This window comes from Dysidea avara, chromosome 14, assembly GCF_963678975.1.
Source record: "Dysidea avara chromosome 14, odDysAvar1.4, whole genome shotgun sequence".
In the NCBI taxonomy this organism is placed as follows: domain Eukaryota; kingdom Metazoa; phylum Porifera; class Demospongiae; order Dictyoceratida; family Dysideidae; genus Dysidea; species Dysidea avara.
In genome coordinates, this window is record NC_089285.1 from 2,539,432 (window position 1) to 2,565,554 (window position 26,123).

Sequence of the window (26,123 nt, forward strand, 5' to 3'; positions counted from 1 at the left end):
ATGTTGTCCTTAGTGTGCACAAGAGTTCGTGTGCTATGCAAGCTGAGGCCACAGCTTAGGAGCATTTCACAGTATACAGTGAAACGGAAAGGGGGCATTGTTTATGCGGACATCTACACTAAAGATGACGTGATGGATAACTTTGCAAGATTGCAGTCGAGTAAGTAATGTACTGAATATGCAGAGGAATTATTATTGGGGGTACAGGTAAGAAGGCAAAGCCTGTAAAAACCTGATCTAAACAATCAAACTACTACATACCGGTAATCATAATAAAATCTATTTAGGTATGTCTTAAACAAGTTGGTTGAATTAACATTAACTGAATCACGTGGAAGTCCATTTCAATCATTTATAATTCTTACTGAATAAAAGTGTTGGCGTGGCAAACAGGTAGCATGCATATGAAGAAGTTTTTACATGGAACGGACATAATTTGACTTAATCACAAAACACTAATTTTCGCAAACTAACCTGCAGAACTAATTCACAGTGCTTTTGTTTCATTGTAACACTAATGAAGTGAAGGTTAATGGCTGTCAAGACATCGAAATACCTCGCAGCGTTCCCTTCCAAATACCCTCCATTCATTTTGCCATAGAAAAAGTAAGTGATTTTCAACCTTAAAATGATGCACTTAAATTTCCTCTGATTTCCTTCTGCTATAGCTCATCTTAATCGCTATTCACTGCTAATTCCAAATCTGGTTCGGAATCTGAGGTATCTATCACGTGTCACGCCTTTTATTGCAGGCCCCCGAAATGTCCAATACAAAATGTATGTGGAAATTTGCTACACCCGATCGGTTTAGGCCATTTTGACGCTCCTAAATTTCCGTGAATTGGACTTCTTTTGGTATCATTGTACTCGCAGAGAGTTTCTCTACATGTATCAAATTCGGAAAGTTGCTAAACAGACTCGAGGTAGGCGGTACATGATAATTAATTTAATTTTTAATGGTTTTTCAATCAAAATGTGTTGGACATGCCTGTTCCGGCTGGCATTTTTGCCACGGACAAAAGTATCGCAAACTTCTTCATATGGGTTTGTAGATCTTAAATTATGACCTCCTGTTATAGAAGATGATCGAAGGGTAAATAAAGATGAGCTATCCATGTCCAGCATGTTATGAAATAGTCTATATGTGTAAATTAAGTCCCCTCTACAGCGTTGATATCTGAGAGATGGTAAGTTTAGGTGGTATAATCTGTCAATATTGCAAGTCTTTAATTTCACTCACTAACTTGGTAGCTCTTCTTTGAATTTTTTCAACTGACTGCTGATCAAGTATGACCTGTGGACCCCATATAATATTTCCATATTCTAGTATGGGACGAACAAAATATTTGTACAGTTGGAGTAACACGTTGGTGTTCAAGTACTCAAAGGATTTATTAATCACAGCTAGTGTACGATTAGCTCTTGCAGTTACTATAGCAGTATGATTATGAAACTTTAGAGAAGAGTCAACGACGATTCGACTGATTCAGTAGATGTTATAACATTACCATCAATACAATAATTTCCATAGGAGTGGGTGAGACCTAAATGCAAAACATAACAAAATTAAGCAACCAGGTTTTCAACCATTCAAACAATATATCAATATCCCGTTGAAGTTGTAAGTAATCGGCTTCACATCTAATTGATCGAAAGATCTTGGTATCATCAGCAAATAGTAAGATTGGGCTGTCCACAGATAACGGAATATCATTAACATATAACAAAAAGAGCAGGGAACCAAGTACTGATCGAACCTTGGGGAACCCCACTAGAGACTGTGGACCAACTAGAGTGGTCACCATTAAGCACAACTCATTGCCTTCTACCAGAAAGAAAATTCTGTACCCATCTTAGTAGAGACCCGCCTATGCCATATGCTTTCAATTTCATCAGTAGTCGATTATGAGGGACAGAATCAAATGCCTTTCAGAAATCTAAATATATAATGTCAACAGGATAGCCATCATTGAGCGATTGAGTCCAGTAGCCCATTGCTGTAAGAAACTGTGTTGTGCACGACCTCCCAGCAATGAAACCATGTTGGCTTGGAGAAAATAAACTGTTAATGAGCATGTGGTGTGTGATATGATCTTTAATGATTGACTCCAAAATTCGGACTATAGGTGACGTTAAACTTATTGGATGGTAGTTATCAGCAGCAGAATGATTTCCCTTCTTGTGAATTGGTGTGACATGAGCGTGTTTCCAACTACTAGGGAGACAGCTACTACTAAGTGACTTTTTAAACAGTATACACAATGGAACACTAAGTTGTAAAGCAGTTTCCTTTAATGAGAGTAGAGGCCAACCGTCAGGTCCTGATGATTTATTTACATCGATTTTCTCTAACCTGTCAAGTGCAATGGATGGTGTTATATCGATCCCAGCTACTATATGTGGGTCGAAATAATTTTAACAGATGCAAACTTTCTAAGGATCACGTGGTCTGGGATTGTCATCTGCATTTTATAGGGTCCCGTAGATATAGATATTAGACTGCCTTCCCATGTGGTTCCTATTGAAATAGCAGTAATGACGACTATGAGAAGTGCGCATTACATTAAGAAACACCTGTTAATAGGAATGTACTAATTATGGTTTAAATGTGTAGTTGATACTTATACTGCTGATTTACTACAACTCTGGTAGTATTATAATTTTGGCAGGTGATATAGTGCCGGCAGTCACATGCATAAAAAAAAACTTTGACAAAAACCCAAGAAAGCGAAAAAAAGTTGACTGTGCTGGGGCTCAAACCCTGGCATCTGTACTCATAATCCATACTTGTAACCACTGTACCACACGTGCTGCAGCTACGCACCTCCCCATGTCCAACTGAGGTGACCTATATATAACAAGAGTGAAGAAGAAACCAAAACTGAACCCAACCCTAATGCTATCGCGTGCCCGAAAGTACAAGAGCTGAAGCATACTACTAGACAAGTGCCCTAAAGTAGAATACTAGGGGCATATTGGACACGTAGCTTGCCTTGATACAACCGGTGTGTTTGGTAGTCCAGTTAAATAATGGACCAATGCCGGTAAAATAGCCATTCATGTTCATAACTGATTATCCACTTCCTATAATTTTACTGATTGCTCACACTGTAACTGGAAGATACCTACTGGTCTGTGAATTGGTAAAAGCAATTATACAATTTTAAACAACATTAGTATATTATAAAGTAGTGTGTTACTTATGTGCATGCATGCACTGCTGTGTAAAATATTGTGAACTTTTGCTCCAATGGAATGGTAAACTACTAGAGCAACTCTAATAGAGCAGTCAAACTGCTAAAAGTGTATTCATAAGATCTTTACAAGGGGGTATACTCCTTTCTAGAAGTTTATGTACTGTGGGGTACCTGACTACTGTGAAAGCCTTCTCCAGTTGTGTTATAAAATACAAGTGTACTACCAAGGGTTTTTAAACTATATAGTAGTATAGATTTACTCTATTGCTTGAGGCAGTTTAGCAAATATACAAACTGTGATTGCGAAAAAGACACACACTTGACCATATAATTCGCAAGATATTACTCATCATTTATACTGCTCAAATGCACGTAGAAATTTTAAAAGTACAAGTTATTTTTTGTGTCAATTATGTGATAACCCAGTAATAATTTTGTCCTTTATGGCTACAGAATAATGGAATATTGTACATGGTTATTGTGAGTGTGTTCTGTTAGAATATGGTACAGAAAGACCTGCAGTAGAACATGATCCCATCCTAATGGACCTACTACAGTCATGTGGACCAGATTTGATCTATCATACACAAAAGGAACGCCACCAACTATTAGATACAGTCTGGAAGAAACTACATACTGCAAGTATGGCAGTACTAGCTATTATAAATGTTGTTAAGTAGAATTGATATTTAGTAGATGTACTTGTGGTATAGCTAATAACAGATTAATCAGATATCACTTTAGACCTCTGTTTCTATTATACACATGACAGTAACTTTTACTACCTTGGTAATCTATATCGTAGCATATATATCTTCATTAATATCATACTTTAGACTGTGTTTTATATAATCCACGGTGTTGTGGTGATCAAGACATTATCACAAACAGATACTAAGTAATTATCCACATTGATAATCCTTAACACACTCTCTTGATGTGAGGGTCCGTGTGGTCACAAACTGTCCGTTACAGTGAGGTTCCACTAGTACTATATACATCATGGTGTGTCCTAGCTTAATGTTTTAACTGCATGTTATACAGTGAGTATCTTATGTATTTATAATCTATACACAGAACTGGTACAACACTCGGTGTACTACAACCGATTACTACAATTGTTTATTGCTGATGATTACAATATGTCACCAACTAATTTCCTTGACTCCATGGAGGCCAACAACGTTGCTCCCAACACTGTTAGTGTATTGTACTTTTAGTGTTCTTATTTTTATTGTTCAAACAATAATTTGTGTTATATGTGTACAAGTTGTATTCTGTTTCTAATAAAAATTATCACTTTCCAGTACCCACCTTCTTGCTAAATATTTTGTGTACGATTCTACTTATCTTTTTAGACCACTCTTGCTATAGTATTAGAGGCTTACTGCAAGGCTGGACAAATGGAACAAGCAAGGTATGTGCACTCACAGTTAGTGAGCTAATGAGGGGCACCAAACTATTGCAGTAATATTGCATATGTATTCCCATGTGTTGATTCCCACAATGTTTTGCTGTTCATGTGTGTTCCCATGGTAGGGCTGTCCTAGATCATATCAAGTCACTTAATGTGGTGATGGACAAGGAGACCAGCATATCAGCTTATCGATCATTATCAGTTGGAATGGCACTAAAAAAGTGAGTAGTGTACCAATTACTGTGTGTGTTTGTATAAACAAGAGACACGTTGGTATTACCAAGGGAAAACCCCTGTACATTATATAGCTTGTTATAATTAATTTCTTTAAATACCAATATACAGATTTCCCCACATAGTAAAACAAACACTAGTCATGTATGAGTGTTTATTAACAGGTGTGCTTTATAAAGCTATGTGCTTCTGCTAGAAAATATATACAATGTCTATATATGTCAACCTAATTCAATGGAAAGATGTAAGTTTTATACAGCACCAAAGATATTTTGTATGAAGCGATGATGACAGATGTGTCATTACCGTAGCTTGACAGCGATTGTAATGATACAAGTATCCATTATAAGATCACATGATCTATTGTATACCACTGAAATCTGTAGTGCATGAGGATTTTAATGGAATTTAGTTTATGCACCGTAGCACCAGATGTAGCGAAGATATATGCCTTGTTTAATAAGCAGTGTACAGTCATGGCAAACGTTTGATGAAGAAGGCTGTTTTCTAAGTGGTGTGATGAAAAGCGTTGTACTCTACTGCATTGATGCCTTAATTGTGCCATTTTATCGTGGAGTTCATGGTGAGTAATGTAGTGGCTGTGGGATCCTTGTATCATTAATACTTGCAAAATTATTTTAGTTAGTATGGAGGCATGCGTCAAAGTCTAAAGATGGTTATGCTTCTGCTATATAGAAAGTATACAATGAGTCAACCATGCTTCGATGGAATGAGCCTAAAGACTGATTGTTGTATTTGGTTGTGTGGTTTTCATAATAGTCTGTGACTTTGAAAACATGATGATTATATATATCTTGTGCTAGTGACTGGGATGGTGTAGATAGTGCACTAAACTCACTCAAGTCATCTGGTCTGGTACCAAATCACAAATACTACAATGCTGTGCTGGCTGCCTTTGCTCAAGCAGGTAACCAAGATGCCATTCAGCAGGTAATATACTAGTATATGTTTACACATAATATATGCAGTTGATCAAATAGTAAAGTTCTGTTATCGTGCAGTTATAATTGTGTTTACATAGTTACTGGCTAAGATGGTAGCTGAAGGGATTCACCCTGTGGATTCAACATTTGAGGCAATACTGGATGGATTGGCTCGTGGAAACCATGTAGATGGCATTCCTACTGTGAGTTAGACTGATGAGCGTGCACACATGTGTGTAGTGGTGTGTCTGTGTGTGTAGGAGGGGGGAGGGGGAGCAGCGCGCTTAGCAATAACATCAATAGGTACCTTGTGTTTATTGGAGAAGCGAATGCACAACTGTCGTTGTCTCACTTAGTGGTGTTAGATTTGTCTGCACAAGGCTCAAGTGCACAGGCTTCCCAGTGCTGGTTCACTGGGCAGCAATATAGCTCTGTTTCTCTTTCTCACAGGTTGCTGTTGGCTTTGCTTTGTATGCATGTATGTATGTGTGTTGTTAGGTTGGAAACTAAAGGCTTGATCTATCAATAAGTTGTGCTTGGTATCCTTTTGTATGACGCAGAGACCTGGGCTCCCATTAATTTAATTTAAAGTAATTTTAGAAAGCTTAGATAGTTTACTAAAGTATTAGACAATATACAGTACTGGCTGGACCACAATCTTAATCTAACATCTTCCATTGTGAGACTTGCCAACAATCTTCTATTAAGAGCATGCAAGACATAATATCTAGATGTAAGTGTGTAACTACCTGCCCTCAACATGGCTGCCAATGATGAGTTGTGTAGATAAGCATCATCCATTGGTTGGCTTCTTTTCAAGTTCCAAGTCAAATCTAAATGTGTGTTGTGTGTGTGTTGTGTGTGTGTTGTGTGTGTGTTGTGTGTGTGTTGTGTGTGTGTTGTGTGTGTGTGTGTTGTGTGTGTGGTGACTAAGTCAGCCTGGTAATTGAAAGGTTCCACAGTTGTACCCAAGTTTCTATCGTTTCCTTGAGCAAAAAAACTGTGCTAGTCTACCCAGCTGCTAATGAGGGTCTGGTGACCTGGTGTTAACTGCCCAATTGTGCTTATTAGTGGTATTGGGGTTGTTGCAAAACTTCAGGTTCCACGGACAACCTAGACAGTCGTCCTGTGGCTTATTAGTTCTGCCCCAAGAGGATTTTCCTGCACAAGTTTCTAGTGCTGCAGTAGTGCATTAGGCATCCTGGTGCTGCAGTAGTACATTAGGCATCCCAGTGCTGGTTCGTTTGGCATAGGTTTTGCTTTGTGAGTGTGTACATATGCAGTGTGTCTGTCTGTGCCTGTGTAAATAAGCATACGTGTGCACACCTGTGTATGGTGCACGCTTGGCATGTGTGTTGATCCACTATATAGCTGTTTACATATAGTGTTTAATATGCAGATCTTCTGCTACCTAAAAAGTGCTTACTGGGCAGCTGAAGGTCACTAACAATCCAACTGTATGGTAATAATATATGTTGTGGACAGATCTTAGGAAGATGGCAGTCCTCTTTGCCAGTCGTGGACAGTTTGATGCATCTGTTAAACTAATAGAGTGTCTGATTGATAATGGAGATCTACAGTATGGTACTATTACCACTACAATTGAACTGGTACTGAATCATATAGTGAGACACTGTGAGGTAAGGTCACAACTTTGTTGTGGAAATAGCATTTTATCATACTTTCAAATGATAAACAAATTTTAAGTTGTTGAGCAAATGTGAGGTACTGTGTGATGCACTGGGCGGATATATACAAAGTTTACACTATTTAGATATGCACTCTCATGTTATATAGAATTTGTGAACCCTTACACAAATCTCTCCTATATAATATGGGAGCATCTGGAATTAAATGGCATACCCTTACGCTATAGTGTTATATAAGAGCAGTTGTACATACCTGATGCAGAATCACTCCCAGAGATAACTTGGGAAAATTCTGCTTAGTGTATATCTGTTTTCTGGAGTGTTTCTATAGCTTCTACTACATTACGGATGGACTTTACTGAAGAACTAAATGTGTGGGTAATCATGTTTGATTTTCAATGGCAGAATTTTGGGCGGCACGCAAAATTTTTGGAGCGACCCCTACTTAAATACTACTATCATACTGTTTGATACGCTACCAAACAGATCACACATTTGCATGGAATTTTGTGTGGGCAGGGTTCCACCCAGACTGTGGTTCAAAACGACCAGTACCTCTAAAAACCGACCAGTACCCAACCAGTACACTTTTTGACAAATATCACTGATACACATGCAATATACTCTAATATAACAGACAACATATCATGTTAACTTTAGGCTATCACTCAGGAATTTCTGGGCATAACCCTGCGTGAGGTATGCAAAATTACACAAAATGTCTCCTATATAATAACACTCCTAATATGGGAGTGTGAATATAAATAGTGTAATTCTATCCTTTACCAGAAATAGTTGACAAAAATATGGTTTTCTTATTAACCACTAGAGGATGATAGTAAAATTAAAGGCAAAGTATAGAATGTGGGCATCTATTTCTACTTGAAATGTGGTGAATGTGAGCATCTAACTATTCCTCATTATATGTAGTTTTCATCTTGTATTTATAATCTGACCAACAAGTATATGATTTCATTGTGGGATTCTACAGTGTATGTGCAACATAACTGTACCATACATCTTGTGCTCATGTCACCCTACATGTAGCATGCATGTCAATATACAGGAGTTGTGTATGCATGTCACATACATGAAATCCTTATTGTAACATGAATGTCACTGGATCACATGCACCTCACAGGTCCTCACTAAACTTTCATGTAGGTGCAAGGTCACATGTTGCATGCACAACATTTCGAGTAGGGTAATTTAACCAGCTGTGAAAGAAAAGTTTTGTAAAGTTTAATATTGGTGACATTTAGTACTGTATGATGCATTTAACACTGTAGGGAGATACTGCTAAATTAGGAAGCGAGATTGGTAAAGTAATTGATTTAGGCATACCACCTAGAGATGCATTCGAATGTCTTCTATTCAAATACGAGCTATGTGGTGAGCATGTAGACATATTTTAGTGACCTAGCCTTTATCATTGTGTGTTGTACAATGCAGACTATCATATGGACTTAGTTCGGGTCATGTGGGAACGTGGTGAACCAGTACGCCACACATACCTTTATCATGCTATGGCCAATTTTGTTAAGAATGGACAATCTCCCAAGTTCCATAATTTGATGGTGTTGTTGAGAGACACTCAGTTGGAAGCTGATGAAGTGACGTAAGTGTGAATGTGTGTTGTTTGCACTTGTAATACTCTAATAGTACAGTCAGGTGGCTAGTTGTATATTATGTTATTAACTCATGATTGTAGGCACTAGGCATTCTCTTTCACTTGAAAATGTATTGCCAGGTTGTTAACAGTATGTGAGCTCTGTGACATACGATATGGGAGTGTGTATGTAGTTTAATGAACTGGCATTCCCACTTGTTAATCACTAAGATATTTGAACCCCTCTACCATGTTTGAAAACTTAACTATCTCTCATGGTGATATGCCACCTACAACTCACTAAGAGTCTTCATATTGTCCATGGTTTAATATATTCTGTGTATCTCAATAGAATTCGATACCTTGAAAAGTTTGTAGGAAGTCAGACTAAGAAAGCTAGAGACATTGACACAATAGTAACTGTATTAAAGGTAACATCTATTTCATATATCACACACATTATTGTTGTGGTGTGAATAGAATTATAATCTATTGGAGAACCCGGACACTGTTAAGGCTTTGTATGGACTGGTGACTGAAGTTTGGAAGATACCACATATGCTTTACTCCCACTGTAAGCAATGATCACTATGTGTATCCCATACAGTACTAACACACATGTATATTTGTGACCATCTCAGCAAAAACCTGTCTAGTTCACACAGCTTCCAAATTTCTTTTTATTTTGTCAGCATTATCTGCAGTATTGGGCAAGTTACTTTGTAAAAGTAACTAGTTACATATTACTTGCAACCGAACTATTTAGTTACAGTTACATATTACCCAAAAAGTAAAGTAACTATAATAATATTACATATTATATTACTTTGTGTCCACAGCTTTAAGCTGTCACATGTGAAACTACTACCTTATCACGTGCCATGATAGTGTTGTTGGACAATGTGCAAATCTTGGTTATAAGTAAGAAGCTGGTGATTAAGCTTCATTCGGTAGGCTTCATTACTTCGTTGTGGCTAGGCGTTACTCAGTGGATTACTAACGAGATTAGTAACTTCGTTACTTGCAGTAACAATATTAGATTCGTTACACTAACTACATTACTTAGGTAACGTGTTACGTTTGTTAGTAAAGTGACTTGAGTTATATTACCTGTTTTTATAGCGTATTTCGTTATATTACTTAGTTACCACAAAATTAATAATATTACGTAATGCGTTACATTAGTAGTGCATTACTCCCAACACTGATTATCTGCATAGTCCAAGGAATGGTTCACCAAAATTTCAGTTGATTATGGGGAGTAGTTTTGGAATTGCAGCGATAGAAAGTAGGAAAAGCAAGGAAATTAGATAGGTTTAAAAGCAAGCATGGTTAGATAGGTTTAATTGATTTATCACTTCTTTTCCTGAGTAATGGCTCGATTAAAACTTTTGTAAATTTTTCTTTGTAACATGCATAATTTCACCGATTTTTTTTTCGATTTTGTTTTTCTCAATACGCATGCTTGTGCGAACTAGACGGGTTTTCGCTGAGACTGTCACATTTATGGTGTTATGTAGTGCATGAACGAGATTCAATAAATCAAAAAACTTGGATTGTGGGTTTTAAATATTAGAAAAATTCGAATAATTCATTTAAACATTCGAATGCTCTATTCTAGCATTAAGGAGTAAACCTATTGTTGTAAGGATTCTATGCACTTACTTGTTGAATTACTCTTTGTTATAGAGAGTAAAGTGTGTGGAGATTTCAGTATTACAAGTCACCCTGTAGTGTGTTCAGCTACCAACAAGTCACCATGTTCAGCTGGGAGAATTCAGTATTAAACAAGTCCCCTGAAAAGATTTCAGCTACAAAAAGTCATTCTTTAGAGAGTTCAGCCACAAACAAGTCACCCGGTAGAGAGCTCAGCTACAAACAAGTCACTCCTTAGAGAGATCAGCTACAAACAAGACACCCAGTAGAGAGTTTAGCTGCAAACATATCATCCTGTGCAGAGTTTAGCTACAAACAAGTCACCTTGTAGATAGTTCAGCTACAAACAAGTCACCTTGTAGATAGTTCAGCTACAAACAAGTCACCTTGTAGATAGTTCAGCTACATGTACAACAAATTATTCTGAAGAGAGTCCAGCTACACTGGAAGTCACTCTGTAGATAATTAGGTTACAAACAAGTTACCTTGTAGAGATTTCTGCTACAAGTTAGTCTACTTGTAGGAGAGAGGACATATGATCATTTTCATACAGTATTAATTTTTGCAAAAGGAAATTGCATCATTATAAAAAAAAAATCCACATAATTCAGCTCTTTTCATGTCTTCCTCCTTTCTGTAGTAAAGAAAAAGACAAGTAAAAGTAACTCCAAAGCTGAAGTATTGAATACGTGAAGAAGCGATACCTATACAAAACAGCCAAGTGTGAGAAAAGGGTGTGGCCCCAAAAAGCCAGGGTAGTTCTCATTATCATCAGGAAATAAGACCATATGTAGGGGCTCTCTCCTCACTTCCAGTATCTTCAATAGAAAGAAGTTGTAGTTGGTCGTTTGTTTGTGGTTTAACTAGTTTTTTCTTTGGTACAGGTTTTTTGACGGTTTTTGATCCAATCTTAGCATGTGTAAAAACTAAAAATATAGTGATCCAGTAGTCCAGTCCAGTGATTAGTTACACCCCCGACAAATTGATGTATGAAAATACAATTATGTGGTACATAATCTCAGTGACAATTTGAAGCATCAAATTCTTGCTAGATTCATTGCTTGTTCTAGTAAGTTCAAGATGGAAAGCTTGAAACTGATCCTCAAATAAGCATATTTCCTTTTATGTGTAATTATTGTAGACATCTGAAAATTTGGAATTAGGGATGTGACTTCTATAGTTATAAATAGTGTACAAGTTGTTGTAAGTACACTTGGTGTGTTATCCATATCCTTCTGTTAGTTATGTCACAAATGTTATAGCAGCTGACAACATACTTTTGTTTGTGACAATTGTCATTTGTTGTGAACTTAAACACACTGTAATTATTAATATACATATTGTGGTAGCTGATCAATTAATTTGTTCTTTGCTAGATAATGCTATACCAAAGGCATCCAGACAGCCGGAGTATCTAGCCATGTTGCTTGCACGGATGGTGGTGTATGCACCCAAAGTAGTGCATTCACTGCCCAATTTTTTTGGACGTTTAGTTGCTGACATCAATGACATGGATTACTTCTGTAAGTTGATTCTTATTTGTTTAACAATGTCCACTGTACTAGGTTAGTCTCATATCATCATATATCATGTAGGATATGATTGCATGGCATGTTTAATGCTCTTATAGTGTATGTCAAAAAGGACAACATGAGAGCTTGTTGAAAGATGGTATTTCTAATTCTTAATTGTTTATTTACAGGTGCTCAAATAGAGACCTTTCTAAAAGGAGTGCTGATGAATTGTTCATTTTCAGTTGCAGTGACCACAATACAACAATTAATTAAAAAGGTGTGTATGTATAAAGTATGTTGTGTGTGTTGTTATATATACTGAACACTGCTTAGGAGATGACGGAGTGTATTCCACAGAGTGTTTTCAGCAAGATCGCCTTTCAAATACGACACCACGGTGTAGATAAATCTGATGATTTAAAAGAGGTAGGATCTATGTGCTCTTGTCACCCACACCCTATGTCACTAGCATGGCTTTGTTACGGAATTGTCACTGTGTACATATGTGTGGGGCTGAGAGATTTTGACATTTTACTACTTTCACGATAGTACAGTAGGGTGCAACATATTACAATAAGTACACAGAAAATTTGGAATTTGAGAAGGGATCATAGCACATCGATAAAAAATACTGAAACAAGCTGGAGTAGCGCACGATATTAAATCACAGTAAAACAATAAGAAGTGTTATATCTTATCCAGTGAAGTTTGATAATCGTAGGACAGCCACATTTCGTGAGTTCTTTAAGTCCCTATAGATCCACTAATGCAACAAAATAGAGTTCCAGTAATAAAAGTAGTGAAACAAGAAACGATGGTAGCTATGAGGGAACTTGGCATTGTAGCAAAGTGGGAAAATCCCTAAATTGGCACGTTGTCACCTTTTTTTTGATGCCAAAGTAGGGATTTTCGCATATTACTACAGTGCCAAGTAGGGATTTTCCCTCATAGCTACCATCATTTTTTCTTTTACTACTTTTATCACTGAAACCCTATAATTTTTATTGCACTAGTTTGTTGACTTTTTTGTCAGCAGGGTATAGCTATAAATATACATGTCGCTGTAACTGCTGTATTAGGGTATCTCAATCTTGCTACTCAGCTACACAGTAGATTAAGCTGAAGGGCACGGTACACTGAAACCATTTTTTTTGTGGAGCTAGATTGTTGAGGGGTGTGGCCTCAGCACATAGAGGCGTGGTAGCATGTTGTGAATGTTTAAGGAGACATGTAGTGTTTTTCTGGTATACTAGAACTAGAGCTGAAAGTAGTTTTAGTATAACCTTTTCTTTTTAGTTCTAGGAATTCCAATATAATCCAGTTAAAAAACTGGAACTATACTAGAAAAGTGTTGTTTTTAAGTTTTTGAACAAGAACTACTAAACTAATATTAATAGCTTTTTAGTATACCAATACTAGAACTAAACTAAAACTTATAGTACTTCAACAGCTGTTGTTTGAGATTTAGTAGGAACCTGATTGGTGAGCTGACTATCTCTCACATTAAAGCCTGACTTTGAACATATTTATTTATTTATTTATTAAGACTTTACAGCACAAATGCTGAAGTCTATAGAACTCCTGGTCCTACAGCCTGTTTTAAAGTTGTTACAGAAAGTGTGTTTGAAAAGGTGCAGAAAGGGAAAAAAAATCATCTCTGGACCTGGGCAGCCTCGAACCTGCAGCCAACCGATTAACGCTCAAACACTTACAGGAGTCTGCCAGGTGGTCATTTGTATCCATAGAAACCTTAGAGAGTGACTTTATTATCTCAAATTATCCCAAGTGGAACCAAGTGGACATTATTTTATTTATTAAGACTTTACAGCACAAGTGCTGAAAGATTATATAACCTTTATAAGAACAAAAGCAACTTTTATTATTATCTCGAGTGGCTTGTGACATTTTAGCAACCACTGTTCTGGTGGTATCTTCTGGTGGAGAGGTGATAAAGGGAAACAAAACCATATGACAGACAAAACTTAGAAAGAGAGATCTTCTTATGTAGAAACAAGAAGATATATTGTTAGAACATATTTTAAATCTTTGATTATGTTCTACTTCTCAAAATGGTATAGGATGATAATTCTGATACACTTAGTGATCATTTTTTAAAAGTAATGAATATCTATAACAAAGTATAGCATCAGTACTGTACTATAACTAACACTCACTAAATTGTAGGTACTATAATACTAACTAAAATTGTTTCAGCCATGAATACTAGAACTAATACAAACTATTATTGTTTCTAACAAGCCTTAGGAATATTAGAACTAATACTAACTTAAATATTTCTGGCAACTGAACTAGAACTGTACTAGAGCACTATACCTGTACTAGAAAAACACTACATGCAATCATTTTATGAGCCTAGCTTAGCTGCTACCCTGTACTACCAGGGATACTACAGTCCAATAAGCACCTCAAATAGTTCTGTGGCGTCTAAGGAAAATGTCAATGCAGGAAATTATTGCTTTGGTATATAGTTTCTTGGTGCGAAGAAGATGACCATTTAATTGAAGGTAAAAGGAATAGCAAAGTGCAGAAGGTAGACATTCGTCAAAATGACAAAAGGTACATCCCACTCGTGAGTTAGTTACTGTGACATAAAATGGTGGCCATGCATTGGCCTCTAGTCTTGCAAGTGTAGTCAGTGAGGTAGGCAGGCAGGTGGGTTGGCAGATGAAATTTAGACACAGCACTTTCAGATGCTCACGTCACTTTAGGGGGAACTCTACTAAACAGTACCATTTGATAATTAGTAGTGAAACAAGGAGGTTGCCTACACCTGAAGATATACTAGTTTACATTTAATCCTATTTTAGTCATACCCATGACTGAATTAGGGATTAAATGTCCACCAGTATATCTTCAGGTATTTCAAACTTGAAATTATCTTGTACACCTTTTTGTATGACTAGTGACCCCATGCGTATACTGCATCAAGAGAAAGAATGGTGCCAGACCTAATGCTTTGGTCTGAACACACACTCCAACTGTCAATTGCTGAATCTGAAGTAGCCATTGCATTTCGTTTTCAGCTATGTTCAACTTACACAGGGTTACAAATGAAGAACTGTGTGAGATATGCCTCTGCATTCAATCCAGAAAAGAACACAATTCCCGTCAAACGTGGGGAAGTCACCATGCACTACCACAATTCAATAGCTTGTGATGTCAGCAAAAAATAAATGGGACACTAAGATGGACAAAGCTACCTGCTGCTATATCGTATGATATTTTCAAAAGCACTTCTTCGTGTATTTGTAATGGTAGAAGTATTTGCAATTGTATTTGGATTTCATGGTATTAAAGTGATTGTATTTGTAATTAACAACTATGCAATGTATTTGTCCCCAAGTCTGATAAAGTATGGTAGTGCTAGGTATAATAAATTAAACTTTCTGTGTATAATATATAACGTTTAGCGAATGGATAAAAACATAACTGTTTCATAATTTGAATCCCGATTTGCTATGTGCTTGTACACACATTTTCTTAGTAATTTATATACATACAGTATCTGTGACAGCTTTTATGTTGGATGATAAGTACTGGTCGATGGGAATCACAGCAGTCATCCACAATTATGGTAATGCTGAAGTGTAAACATCAGTACTTTATAATGTATGTATCTTATAGTCAGCTCTACATAAAGGTGATGCGGAAAAAGCTATTAAGCTGTTTGATAAAGTTAAGGTACGTCCCATAAGTCACATTTGCTGTGTAGTGTTTATCTTTGTATGAACTACATAGAAGGACGGCATGGCTGACAAGTTTGCCTACTCGTATTACTTGATGGCTTTGATAACAGTAAAGTTTTATTACACGTTAATTGTACTGTTGTGATATTATTGTCTTTGATAGAAATATAAGGATAATCGTAAGGAAGTTGATCAAGCATTACAAGAATGTTACCAAAATGGAATTCAGTAAGCTGCAAAGTTTAGTTTTTGTATTTCATATAATTATGATTGTTTTTGTAGAATTTTGCCTGTGGCTATTGAAAATTTATTATATGTTACCTCACTATATTTTCGAGGTGCTCATGTTGCTGATATGATGCTCAGGTTAGAAGCAATTACACATGACCAACACTATAGTGTGCAAAATACTGCAATCCAGCAGTCACTTTAGCCTTCCTTAATGTAACATGATCACTGTTTATCTGTATTGAAATTTAGCAATGCTGCGAAATATTTCAACTACAAACCCGGTCCTTTTATAATTTCAGTACTGGCGAGAGGATACTCCAAGCAGAGTAACTTGGAAGGTATGTATTGGTGCCCTTATATACTACAATACTGTTAGCTATTATACCTACAGGTGTTATGAAGTATAATGGAGTATTGAAGAAGATGAATTGTGAACATTTGTTGCCACTGCATGATAAATTATCAGATGTTTATTTGCAACTAGGTTTGCTACAAGGTGTATTGTCTGGTGGTATGAATTTCTACCTGAAGGTAAACCCGGTGACATCATGACAATGATTGACGATCTGGAAAGTTGTGGAAAACCAGTCACCACTAAGATAGTGTCTGCTCTTATCAAAGCTCACTGTAATATTGGTGACATTGCTGGAGCTTTAAAGGCGTATTATGACACCTGCCATTTTGCGGCTCCCAGGAAGGCTGTACTTGGATTAGTACTTGAAAAATGTATAATTACCGATGACAAGATCAATATTGGGCCAGGTACTTATTCAATGTGTGTGTGTATTATTACTGTAAACATATTTCTCTTGTACTAGTGGTGAACATGCTATTGCATTCTGGAGCAAAACCTAGTTATATTAACCAAATTATGATTTTATCCCATATACGATTTGGTGACTTAGATAAGGCTAGATGGATTGCTAGGGTAAGATTATACTAGACTACATGTTTTGCACGCAAACACATTCAGCCTTTGTTACTCTAGTATATACTTATAACTGGGCTCCAATGAGCACATGGACCTAAAAACTGATTAAGGGATACTTCATCTCTTGGTTTGTTTAAATGCTACAATTCAAACTGTATAGCATATAAGTGATCTCACCATTACCAGAGCAACAGTGTATGTGCATTATTTGAGAATAAATATCCTGGATTTGTTTTAGTACCAGATCCAAAGCAATTAATTGCCCAGGCTTCTGTATGGGAAAGATATTTTATGAAGACTTGTTAACTATATCGTAAATCAGAAAAAAATCGTCGTCAAAAATTTTCATTGCTGGTTGTTTCAACGAAAATTAAAAGGACAGATTGTTTTTTAACTATACAAATAATTTGCGCATACAAATAATAACGTATAGTTATTCCATCAAATTCTTTCGTTGATTATGCCAGTGACGAAAATATGTAACGTCAAAATTTTAATAGACGAAAATTTTCTACATTGAAATTTTTCTGATTTACAAGTTAGTAACAGTTACTAGACACCATGTTTTGGAAGCAAAAATCAATGGGACCCATGCGAGAAAATGAAACCTTTTACAATTGTGCACGATTGAAGAAAGACTTGGGAGAAATCTCTACATCAAGTGAGTTACTTATATTGATAGCCAATTGAAGAACGGGAATAAAGAGGCTGGATTAACTCTGCGGTACAAGCCAGCGAGCAGCTGGAGTTAAACAATTGCCCTGTTTCTTCCAGCTGCAAAGCGATATTACTAAGCAACGAATAAACACAGCAAATTTGCCACAGCTTTCTTATTTTAACTAGCGTTCTTTGGCTTGTAACTCACTCTTGCCTCACACATTCACGAAGATCTGTAATTATATGGAAAACATTTAGTGTGACATCGAACAGATAACTTCTATGTCAGTACCATTTGTATAGTCCATGATATTCTAGCAGTTTCTTGGCTGCAATAAAAGATGCACTTTTTGGATGAGACCAATAAAGACATTTTGCTTGTTAAATGATGAGTGCAGCATTTTGATTTTCCAAGAGATGGGCCTTGACCCCTTAGATGTTTTACTACCATAGATGACAAAAGTTTGATATGACTAAATTTGGCAAATTAGGACATTCGTCAACCTTTATTTGCAAATTTATTACTGTACTATATTATTATACAATATTGGCTGCATGTGCGGTATGTATTTGCCAAACTTTTATCCATTGCATGCTTTCTAAGTATTTCCATATTTTAAGTGTACGATAAAGAAAGATATCACTATACAACACTCAGTTAATATTTAGGAAAATAATAATTACGTTGAAAGGAACGATTACAGGTAAAGTATGAATAGACGTTTCAATCTATCTATATATGATGCATGTGCAAGCACGATGGCCTCTCCAGATGTTCTTTCAATACTGAGGCCATTACAGTAACCAGCTATAAAATTGTTTTGTATATAGACAACATTGTATAGTATGTGAAAGAGTTAAACTACACTAATTGTATCTGATTTCTGCCAGGAAATATGCAGAAAGGCAAGGTATATCGTTACAGTAGATAGTTGTGTAGACACAAAAAAGCCAGTAGAACATTAAAAAATCAAGCTGGTTCTATCTGCTGAAACAAGACATGATAGTTACTGTGTATGTTGTAATTTTTAACTTTGGTGGAAAATTAGTAAACATTTAATTAGCAATTGGTGATAGTTATATCTAGTTTGGTTTTTGGGAAGTTAACAACACCAATTTGAAATCTACAGTGCAGGTTTACCAACAACCTTGCTTTTTAAGTGTGTTACATACATGGTTACTATTCACTATAGACTGAAAGATTAAAATGTTTAGATACAGAGACATGTGTCAACACAGCAAAAAGTTGGTATAGACAGGACCTGATTGATGGACTTGTGGGACTACTCATTTTATGTCATGAACAAAACTGGTCGATGGAGCATGATATCAAGCAACTGATTGTTCATTATATTTTACGTTCTGGTAAGTTACATAATAGTAATCTTGTCCTAACTGTGTTAGTTGGGTACAAGCAACATGTTAGTTGTATGCTTGAAGCTGTTACTACTAAAAGCGTAATTTTATGTTTGAAACATTTTTAACCATGTATGTTTGATTGATAGTAGCCATGTGTATATCAGTTTGTTGGTTGCTGTATGTATATTTAGGTACGAGTTATAGATATATCCCATTACAAGTGTAATAACAATGATATCATCCGAGTATATGGGATATAACTATTTTATATCCCAGTGTACGGGAGTGTGCAGAAGTTTACGGATAGTAAATTAAGTTCCGGTTTGAGTTCCTGTCACTGTGCTCAAGATTTTGTCCGACTTGTGTGGAGATTCAACTTCGTAGCTACAAGAGAGACCCTGCATACTGCCTACAAACTGTAGAGAATGCCGGTGTTATAAAGCAGCTACGATTTGCCTCTGTCAGAAGTTGGTATGGTGGTGTCGAGTGGTGTGCAAGAGGACAAAAGACCAACAAGTAGCTACTGTAGTCCGAGATGGAACGATGAAGCTAGAGGTTATCAAAAGAAGTTAGTTCTTCACCATAGTAACCGTTGGTAGTGATTGCTGGAGCGAAAATCAGCACAGACTGTTCTTGACATTTATTAAACTATTGTATTGGTAACTTGTAGTGTTACTGTGTAAAAGATTAGCAGTTTTCTTGTAAGATTTAGCAGGTGTAAGTGCTCTATTGTATCAATATTTCCTTATTTGGCTCTTTGTTCCATTGGTAAATAATACCATTCGCAGTTATTATGACAAGTACACAGAAAATTTTGGAATTTTCAACTAGAGTAGGAACCATAGCACATCGGTAAAAAGTACTGAAACAAGCTGGAGTAGTGCACGATATTAAATCACAGTAAAACAATAAATAATAGTTATATGGGCACAATGTGGGGTCTATGAAATTTATAAACCCTCAGGCCCTTAGTAGCGCCCTCGCTTCGCTTGTGCTACTAAGAGCCTGAGGGTTTATAAATTTCATAAACTCCACATTGTGCCCGTATAACAGCTTTAGACTCTATTTCATATTACACTCAGATTACCTAGCTCATCCACAGCTGTTTCTGCTGTAGGCTCAGCAAAAGCGACTGGTTTTCTTGTGATAATACTAGTGCCATGGCAACTATGCGTCCTCACGTAACAAAATAATCGCGCTCGTTAAATCACTGCACATGAACAATGCATAGCGATTAGATAAACCTAGATTTTGAGCATATGTTATATTGTGCCTGAAGGCGTGGAGTATATTAGAAAACAAGCCTAAATAGAGTCTAAGGAGTGTTATGTCCCTACTGTGCATTTCCATAATGGTATCTTGAGCACAGTAGGGATATAACACTTCTTATTGTGAGTACAGTAGGGACATAACACTCCTTATAGAACTTTACATGGGTGAGATCAAAGGAAAAAGTGTACTTTAAATTTCATAAAGTACACTCTCAGCCGGCCAACTGCTTCATCGACCACAAAGAATGCTTTATTGCACCGCAAAGAGTGCTTTGTTCGTTCAATAAAGCACTCTTTGTGGGCAATAAAGCACAGTTGCCCACGTGCCTTAGTGTAGGCTAATAGCCTATGGGGCTCGCGCCAGTACGACTAATCACCCAAGCTGGTGAAGGGTGATAGTCTCACCGCGCTGAGTGATCAATCACCCCAGCCAATACGAGTTCTACCACTGGATTGCTTTTATAGACATACCTAAATGCTTCGATGATGGGTGGGAGAAGGTAACGTTGCTGTTACGTTTGTTAATGTAAACGGACAAGTCCTGGAGATATCACAGAAATACTTCACCATGTGACTCACAATAGAATCGATTGTGGGTTGTGAGCAAAACCTGCCAAAAGACGTAATGAACGTCTACCATGCCAAATTATGGTGAACTACGCACGAGTCACTTTGTTAAACTGGTTTGTGTATGTTCAAGCTGCTAATAGTTCGTGCAATGCATGATAATTACGAGTTCTAGTGTAAGGTGAAGCTACACAAGTAGAAAGTTCCATAAATCATTTAAAGCATAGCCTTGCTCGTGCTATATGAAAAATAAAGTACTCGGCGCTTGGCCTCGATGCTAATAAAGCACTCAGCTTCGCCTCGTGCTTTATTAGCGTCTCGGCCATGCGCCTCGTACTTTATTTTTCATATAGCACTCGCGGGTATGCTTTAACATATACTTATTGTTTTACTGTGATTAATATCGTGCACTACTCCAGCTTGTTTCAGTACTTTATATCGATGTGCTATGGTCCCTACTCTAGTTGAAAATTCCAAATTTTCTGTGTACTTGTTTGCTTTTTTTGTAAATAATTAGTATGACTGGTGAGCTCACGCATGCCGCATCTGAAATGACGCTGCGTGCCCCAATTATCGTCTGAAAAGTGAAGTATCCATTACGCTTCATTGTCAGCTATGTTCAACCCGTTACACAGCATTTTGAATCAAAAACTGTTCGAAAAGCACCTCTGCAATCCACGCATATCGAAAGAAATGGTGCCACGTGCCCCAGGTTATATTAATAATTATCGTCTGAAAAGTGAAGTATCCATTACGCTTTGTTGTCGGCTATGTTCAACCACAGCAGTACGAATCAAGAACTGTTTGAAAAGTGCCTCTGCTATCAAAATAGACACTATGACAAATACAGACGATTTCCGTTACGAAGGGAAGCCATCACATGCTATTGCCAAATCAACACTTTTCGCTGTCAGCAAAGACACAAAGGAGAACACTGGTAAGTCCATGAAGAAGGCATTGCACATGCTGCGGTATGCCAAAAGGCACCTGTCGGGCTGAAGCAATGTCGAACAGTGAAAAAAGCAAGCCTGTAGCCTTAGCCGTTATCGAGTTATGCTTGTCTGAAGGCATCAGGCAGTCAGTCAGTGAGTCAGTCAGTCACTAGAAAATTCCGTTACATAAATTATTTTTAACAACTTGTTGAAAGTGTTTTGGGTCAATCTGAAAGCTTGTTTGGGCTTAGTTTTGCCTAACCAATACTGCCTCATTGTCGTCAGGGAAATTGAGGTTGTTTTTTGGGTGATTATAATTTGTGGGCCATGCCTACTCCTTTGTGGTCCCTACTATACACTACTATCGTAGTGTATGATGTCACGAACAAAACTGAGTGGCTCCCCAACAAGGTGATAAGTTAGTTATCACTGGGTGATAACTAATATATCATGCAGTAGCAGCACTGCTCTGTCTAGCTGTATGGTAGTTATAACCCAGCACGGCACTTTGACACTCCCACGTACTAGGATTTAATTTGGCATATTATAGGATGCTATTTCATAAGGGTTGAGACTTTTCTCCATAGTGTGATGGACTCAATGTATGTAATATGTTATATTTCAGATGATACCACTAAGAGTAAAGCATTAAATGCATACAACAGATTAACTGAAGCAGGAGTACCATTACAACCAGAACTACACAGATATATTGAATCTAAATTGACGTGAGTAATATTGTCATTATGGTATGTGTGGCACTCAATAATGGCTAGTGCTGGGCAGTATACTGGTGTATTTAAGTTTACGATATTAAGTTAATACCGGTATGCATACCAGAATGTCAATCAACATACTGTCATATCATTGAAAGGGTACTGTAATGCTGTGAGCAGGCATCCCTAAGTGATTAGTAGCAATTTAATTGAGATTTCTCTTTGTAAAGTGGTGACCACATGCCCTGCCCTGACTACACTCTGTGGTTCCCTGTCTTATGGGCACCCACAACACACACAGTAAACAAATTCTGTGTTTAAGATACAGTACCAGCCTGCTTGTACAGCGGCTTTTTGTAGCATTGCCATTTTTAATACGCATGCGTGTACTTTAAACTGTCACGATTGAATTCAAACCAATCAGGGCTGAAGATTATTGTTGTAGAATCATGATAATACAGCTGTGGATCATTAAAAGGCTCACCAGAAATACATCATAGTTTGTAAACAGCTTGTGCGGCTGGTTTAAAATTCTTTCATGCATATTTTGAAACGGCAAGATTACAAAAAACCACTGTAGCATGCTGTGACTATGCATTTATTACCTGTTGACCATTAGTAGCTTTTCCTTGTGGGATGACACCTTACATCCCTTTGTGCTTTTCTTGTCTCTAACTGTAAATTTAATGATATATTGTAATATCGTGATATTTAGTGTACATGATATACCGTAAAGTCGGGTTGTTAGGCGCATGCGCTTATATTTTTCAGAGAAACTTTTTGTAAAAATCATACTATCTGTTAGGCACATATGCCTAATAAGTAATTATGGTGAGTGTAATGTGGAATCACTACGTTGTAATAGAGTAGTTAATAGTTTGTGCTGGTCACCACGCCAGTATGTAAGGATAATTGACTCCATTTCTGGGTGAAATCCTTCGTGATGAATGAGATTATCACTATCCAGATGGCTGATTTGCTGTATACATAGCGAAGAGAGACCTCAAGGGAGGCGTAAGCGCTTGAGGAGACTTTAAATTTTCAGTACTTTCAGCGTTTCTTGCTGTGTGTAGCTCTATCATCGCATTTTGCCATGTGCGCTTATCATCCATGGTTAATTACAAGAAATGCATATGCCCTTAGCAAATAATATGCGCTTAATAGACACATGCGCTTAACAACCCGACTCTATGGTATCGTTCTCATTTTTCAATATCACCCAACACTAATTAATGGCTAAGACTATGGGCTTGATTTATTCTCGCTTCATATGGCATTCCGCAGAGTGTACGATGCTCAAACTCCCTTGTTTCAATACTTTTATTTCTATGATCCCTAATTGACCTTTTCTTTATATTTTTGCAACACTATTGTGACTGGTGATTCATACATATACATACTGCAACAGAGAGGCGCCAAGCTTATTGTTTTCATCTGAATGCGCACCCCAAATATTAATTACTATAATTAGCAAGGTGGCCATTATGCTTCGTTTTCAGCTATATGCAGCTCGTTATGCAGCATTGCAAACAGAGAAGGACCTCTGCAATCAATCAGCCACAACAGAAAGTTTGGATGATTCCCATCAAAGGTAGGGAAGCCATTATGTGGCACTGCCGTGACTCAATATCTTGTGCTGTCAGCAATGATAAATGGAAAAACATATACTTACGGACATTTTAATCCCTTTTTCAGTCATGGATATAAACTGAAGTGATGATTTAATGTCCACTAATATATCTTCTTTCTCATACCTCTTTCACCGTCTAATAAAATGATAGAGCCTCTTGATTTGGGGACAGCATGTGAAGAGATACTCAAATAGAACAGTTGCAGCAAACTGTACATACCAAGCAAAATTTAGCAAAATCATCAAGCAAAATAGATGGTAAATAAGGAGGTCGCTACAAATACTATATACTCCTAAATTCTGTGACTATGTCGAATTATCATTACATCATAGTAAGAATGTTGTAGATGGGGTCCTTTAGTATGACGAACTACACTGATTTGGCAGGCTGGGTCTAGAGCAAATTGTCCCTTCTCTGGCCCAATTTATCGTAAAAATGGCAGCTTTGTTTCTAGACTTTCCTGCATATGGTTATTGAAGTACAGTGGTATTTAACTTACGCAATTAACTGTAGTGGTAAGTGTTGTACATACACTGTTGTAGCTGTACGTATAGTATAGTACCATTTTATCTACGTATGAGCACATGTTTCCCAAAGACCTTTAATGCAGTCCTTTGTCCTGCACAAAATTAAGTCAAGTAGCTTCATTTGTGTTTGTGTATATATATAATATTGATTGTATGCTTGTAGGGATCAAGCAGTACAGAGATGAAGTGACCGTTCTTCACCATCAACCAAACACTCCATATCTCACACTTATACAGTTTGTATACTTCTCATAAATTATTGATCTGCATGCACAGACATATTATAATGTATGTACAATTACAAATAAAATTTATGAACGGTTCGAGTAAAAATGAACATTATGCATTGAAGTTAAAGTTATGGAAGTTTAACCAAAAGAAATGCAGTGGAATATGCCCCCAAGCTAATCACTTTTAGACCAAGCCATTTTAAACAGGTGAGTTAGTAAAGTAATGTGTTCACTTAGGAAATTTAAACTTCACCTTTTTAGAGAGGCAATCTTTCTACACACATGGTCACTGAGACAGATACCACTTCCACACACATTTTTGTGTTATTTTTCTAATAAATTTAGCACATTTAGTAACTGTATAACTGCAGAGGTTCTGTACCTTAGCAAATATGATTGCTCTCTAAATTGTGTGCACATATAAAAGTGACCGGATTTGCAAAAAGGGGTCTTCCACACACATTGTATCCAGTTTACCATCATGACGAAAAGGCTCTATGAATTGAAATGTGCATGCTTGGTATAGTGAACAAGAGTTAATGGATGGAGAATATTTACATGTACCTTAATTGAACACCATAAAATTTAATGTGTGTGGAAAACCCCTTTTCACAAATCCAGTCACATGCATATACATAAGAGTTTGGATTCCTGCAGTGAGTGGTTGTTGATGGTTTATGTAGCCTTCACATAATTGCTTGCAAAACTTATTCTGAAGTAACAATGCTCTGTAACTTTTGCTTTACCATATATAGGTGAACACTTTGAATTTTACAAAAGAATTTGATGACCAGACTTCGGAAGTTTATGCTTTGGTGCACTATATATCGTGCACATAATACACGTATAATTTTGGTGAACTAAGTTTATGGCCTGTCTGTATATAAAAACTGAACTAAAAGTCATATGTGGGCCAAGAAATTATTGCCACTCATTTTAACATAAATAATACTGCATCAGAGGAGGTTATCAAACATCTTGTGATCTCAAAAGAGAAATTCAACATAAGATACCTCTGTATTGATGTGTATAAAGTATTCTAATGCGCGAATTGATGTATAAAGTACAGCTCCCAGAGCCCTTATTTCAGTTGCCCAACACTTTGTGTGACTTTTATCAAGAAACAAATGCTACATTATGCGTA

At 36.9% G+C, this 26,123-nt stretch overlaps 1 protein-coding gene across 1 annotated transcript; it reads left to right on the top strand.

The window, feature by feature from the left end:
- On the top strand, positions 1-25,086 carry LOC136245022 (uncharacterized). The gene is made up of 28 exons (XM_066036549.1): positions 1-160; positions 3,696-3,839; positions 4,275-4,396; positions 4,556-4,614; positions 4,737-4,835; positions 5,673-5,799; positions 5,891-5,995; positions 7,192-7,231; positions 7,278-7,432; positions 8,731-8,833; positions 8,894-9,059; positions 9,403-9,481; positions 9,531-9,624; positions 12,083-12,229; positions 12,409-12,497; positions 12,554-12,646; positions 15,756-15,815; positions 15,866-15,922; positions 15,980-16,036; positions 16,091-16,155; positions 16,210-16,293; positions 16,408-16,496; positions 16,550-16,642; positions 16,690-16,920; positions 16,977-17,086; positions 18,940-19,111; positions 22,501-22,603; positions 24,913-25,086. The coding sequence occupies exons 1-28, from the start codon at positions 1-3 to the stop codon at positions 24,932-24,934; spliced, it is 2,925 nt and encodes a 974-aa protein (XP_065892621.1). The 3' UTR covers positions 24,935-25,086.
- Positions 25,087-26,123: the final 1,037 nt, after the last annotated feature.

What these genes read in the sequence shown, in the direction of transcription:
- LOC136245022 (XM_066036549.1), top strand. Translation starts at nt 1, where the DNA reads ATGTTGTCCTTAGTGTGCACAAGAGTTCGTGTGCTATGCAAGCTGAGG. An exon ending in CAATGACATGGATTACTTCT is followed by an intron (nt 12,230 to 12,408) that starts GTAAGTTGATTC and finishes GTTTATTTACAG; the next exon opens with GTGCTCAAATAGAGACCTTT. An exon ending in AGATGTTTATTTGCAACTAG is followed by an intron (nt 16,643 to 16,689) that starts GTTTGCTACAAG and finishes TTCTACCTGAAG; the next exon opens with GTAAACCCGGTGACATCATG.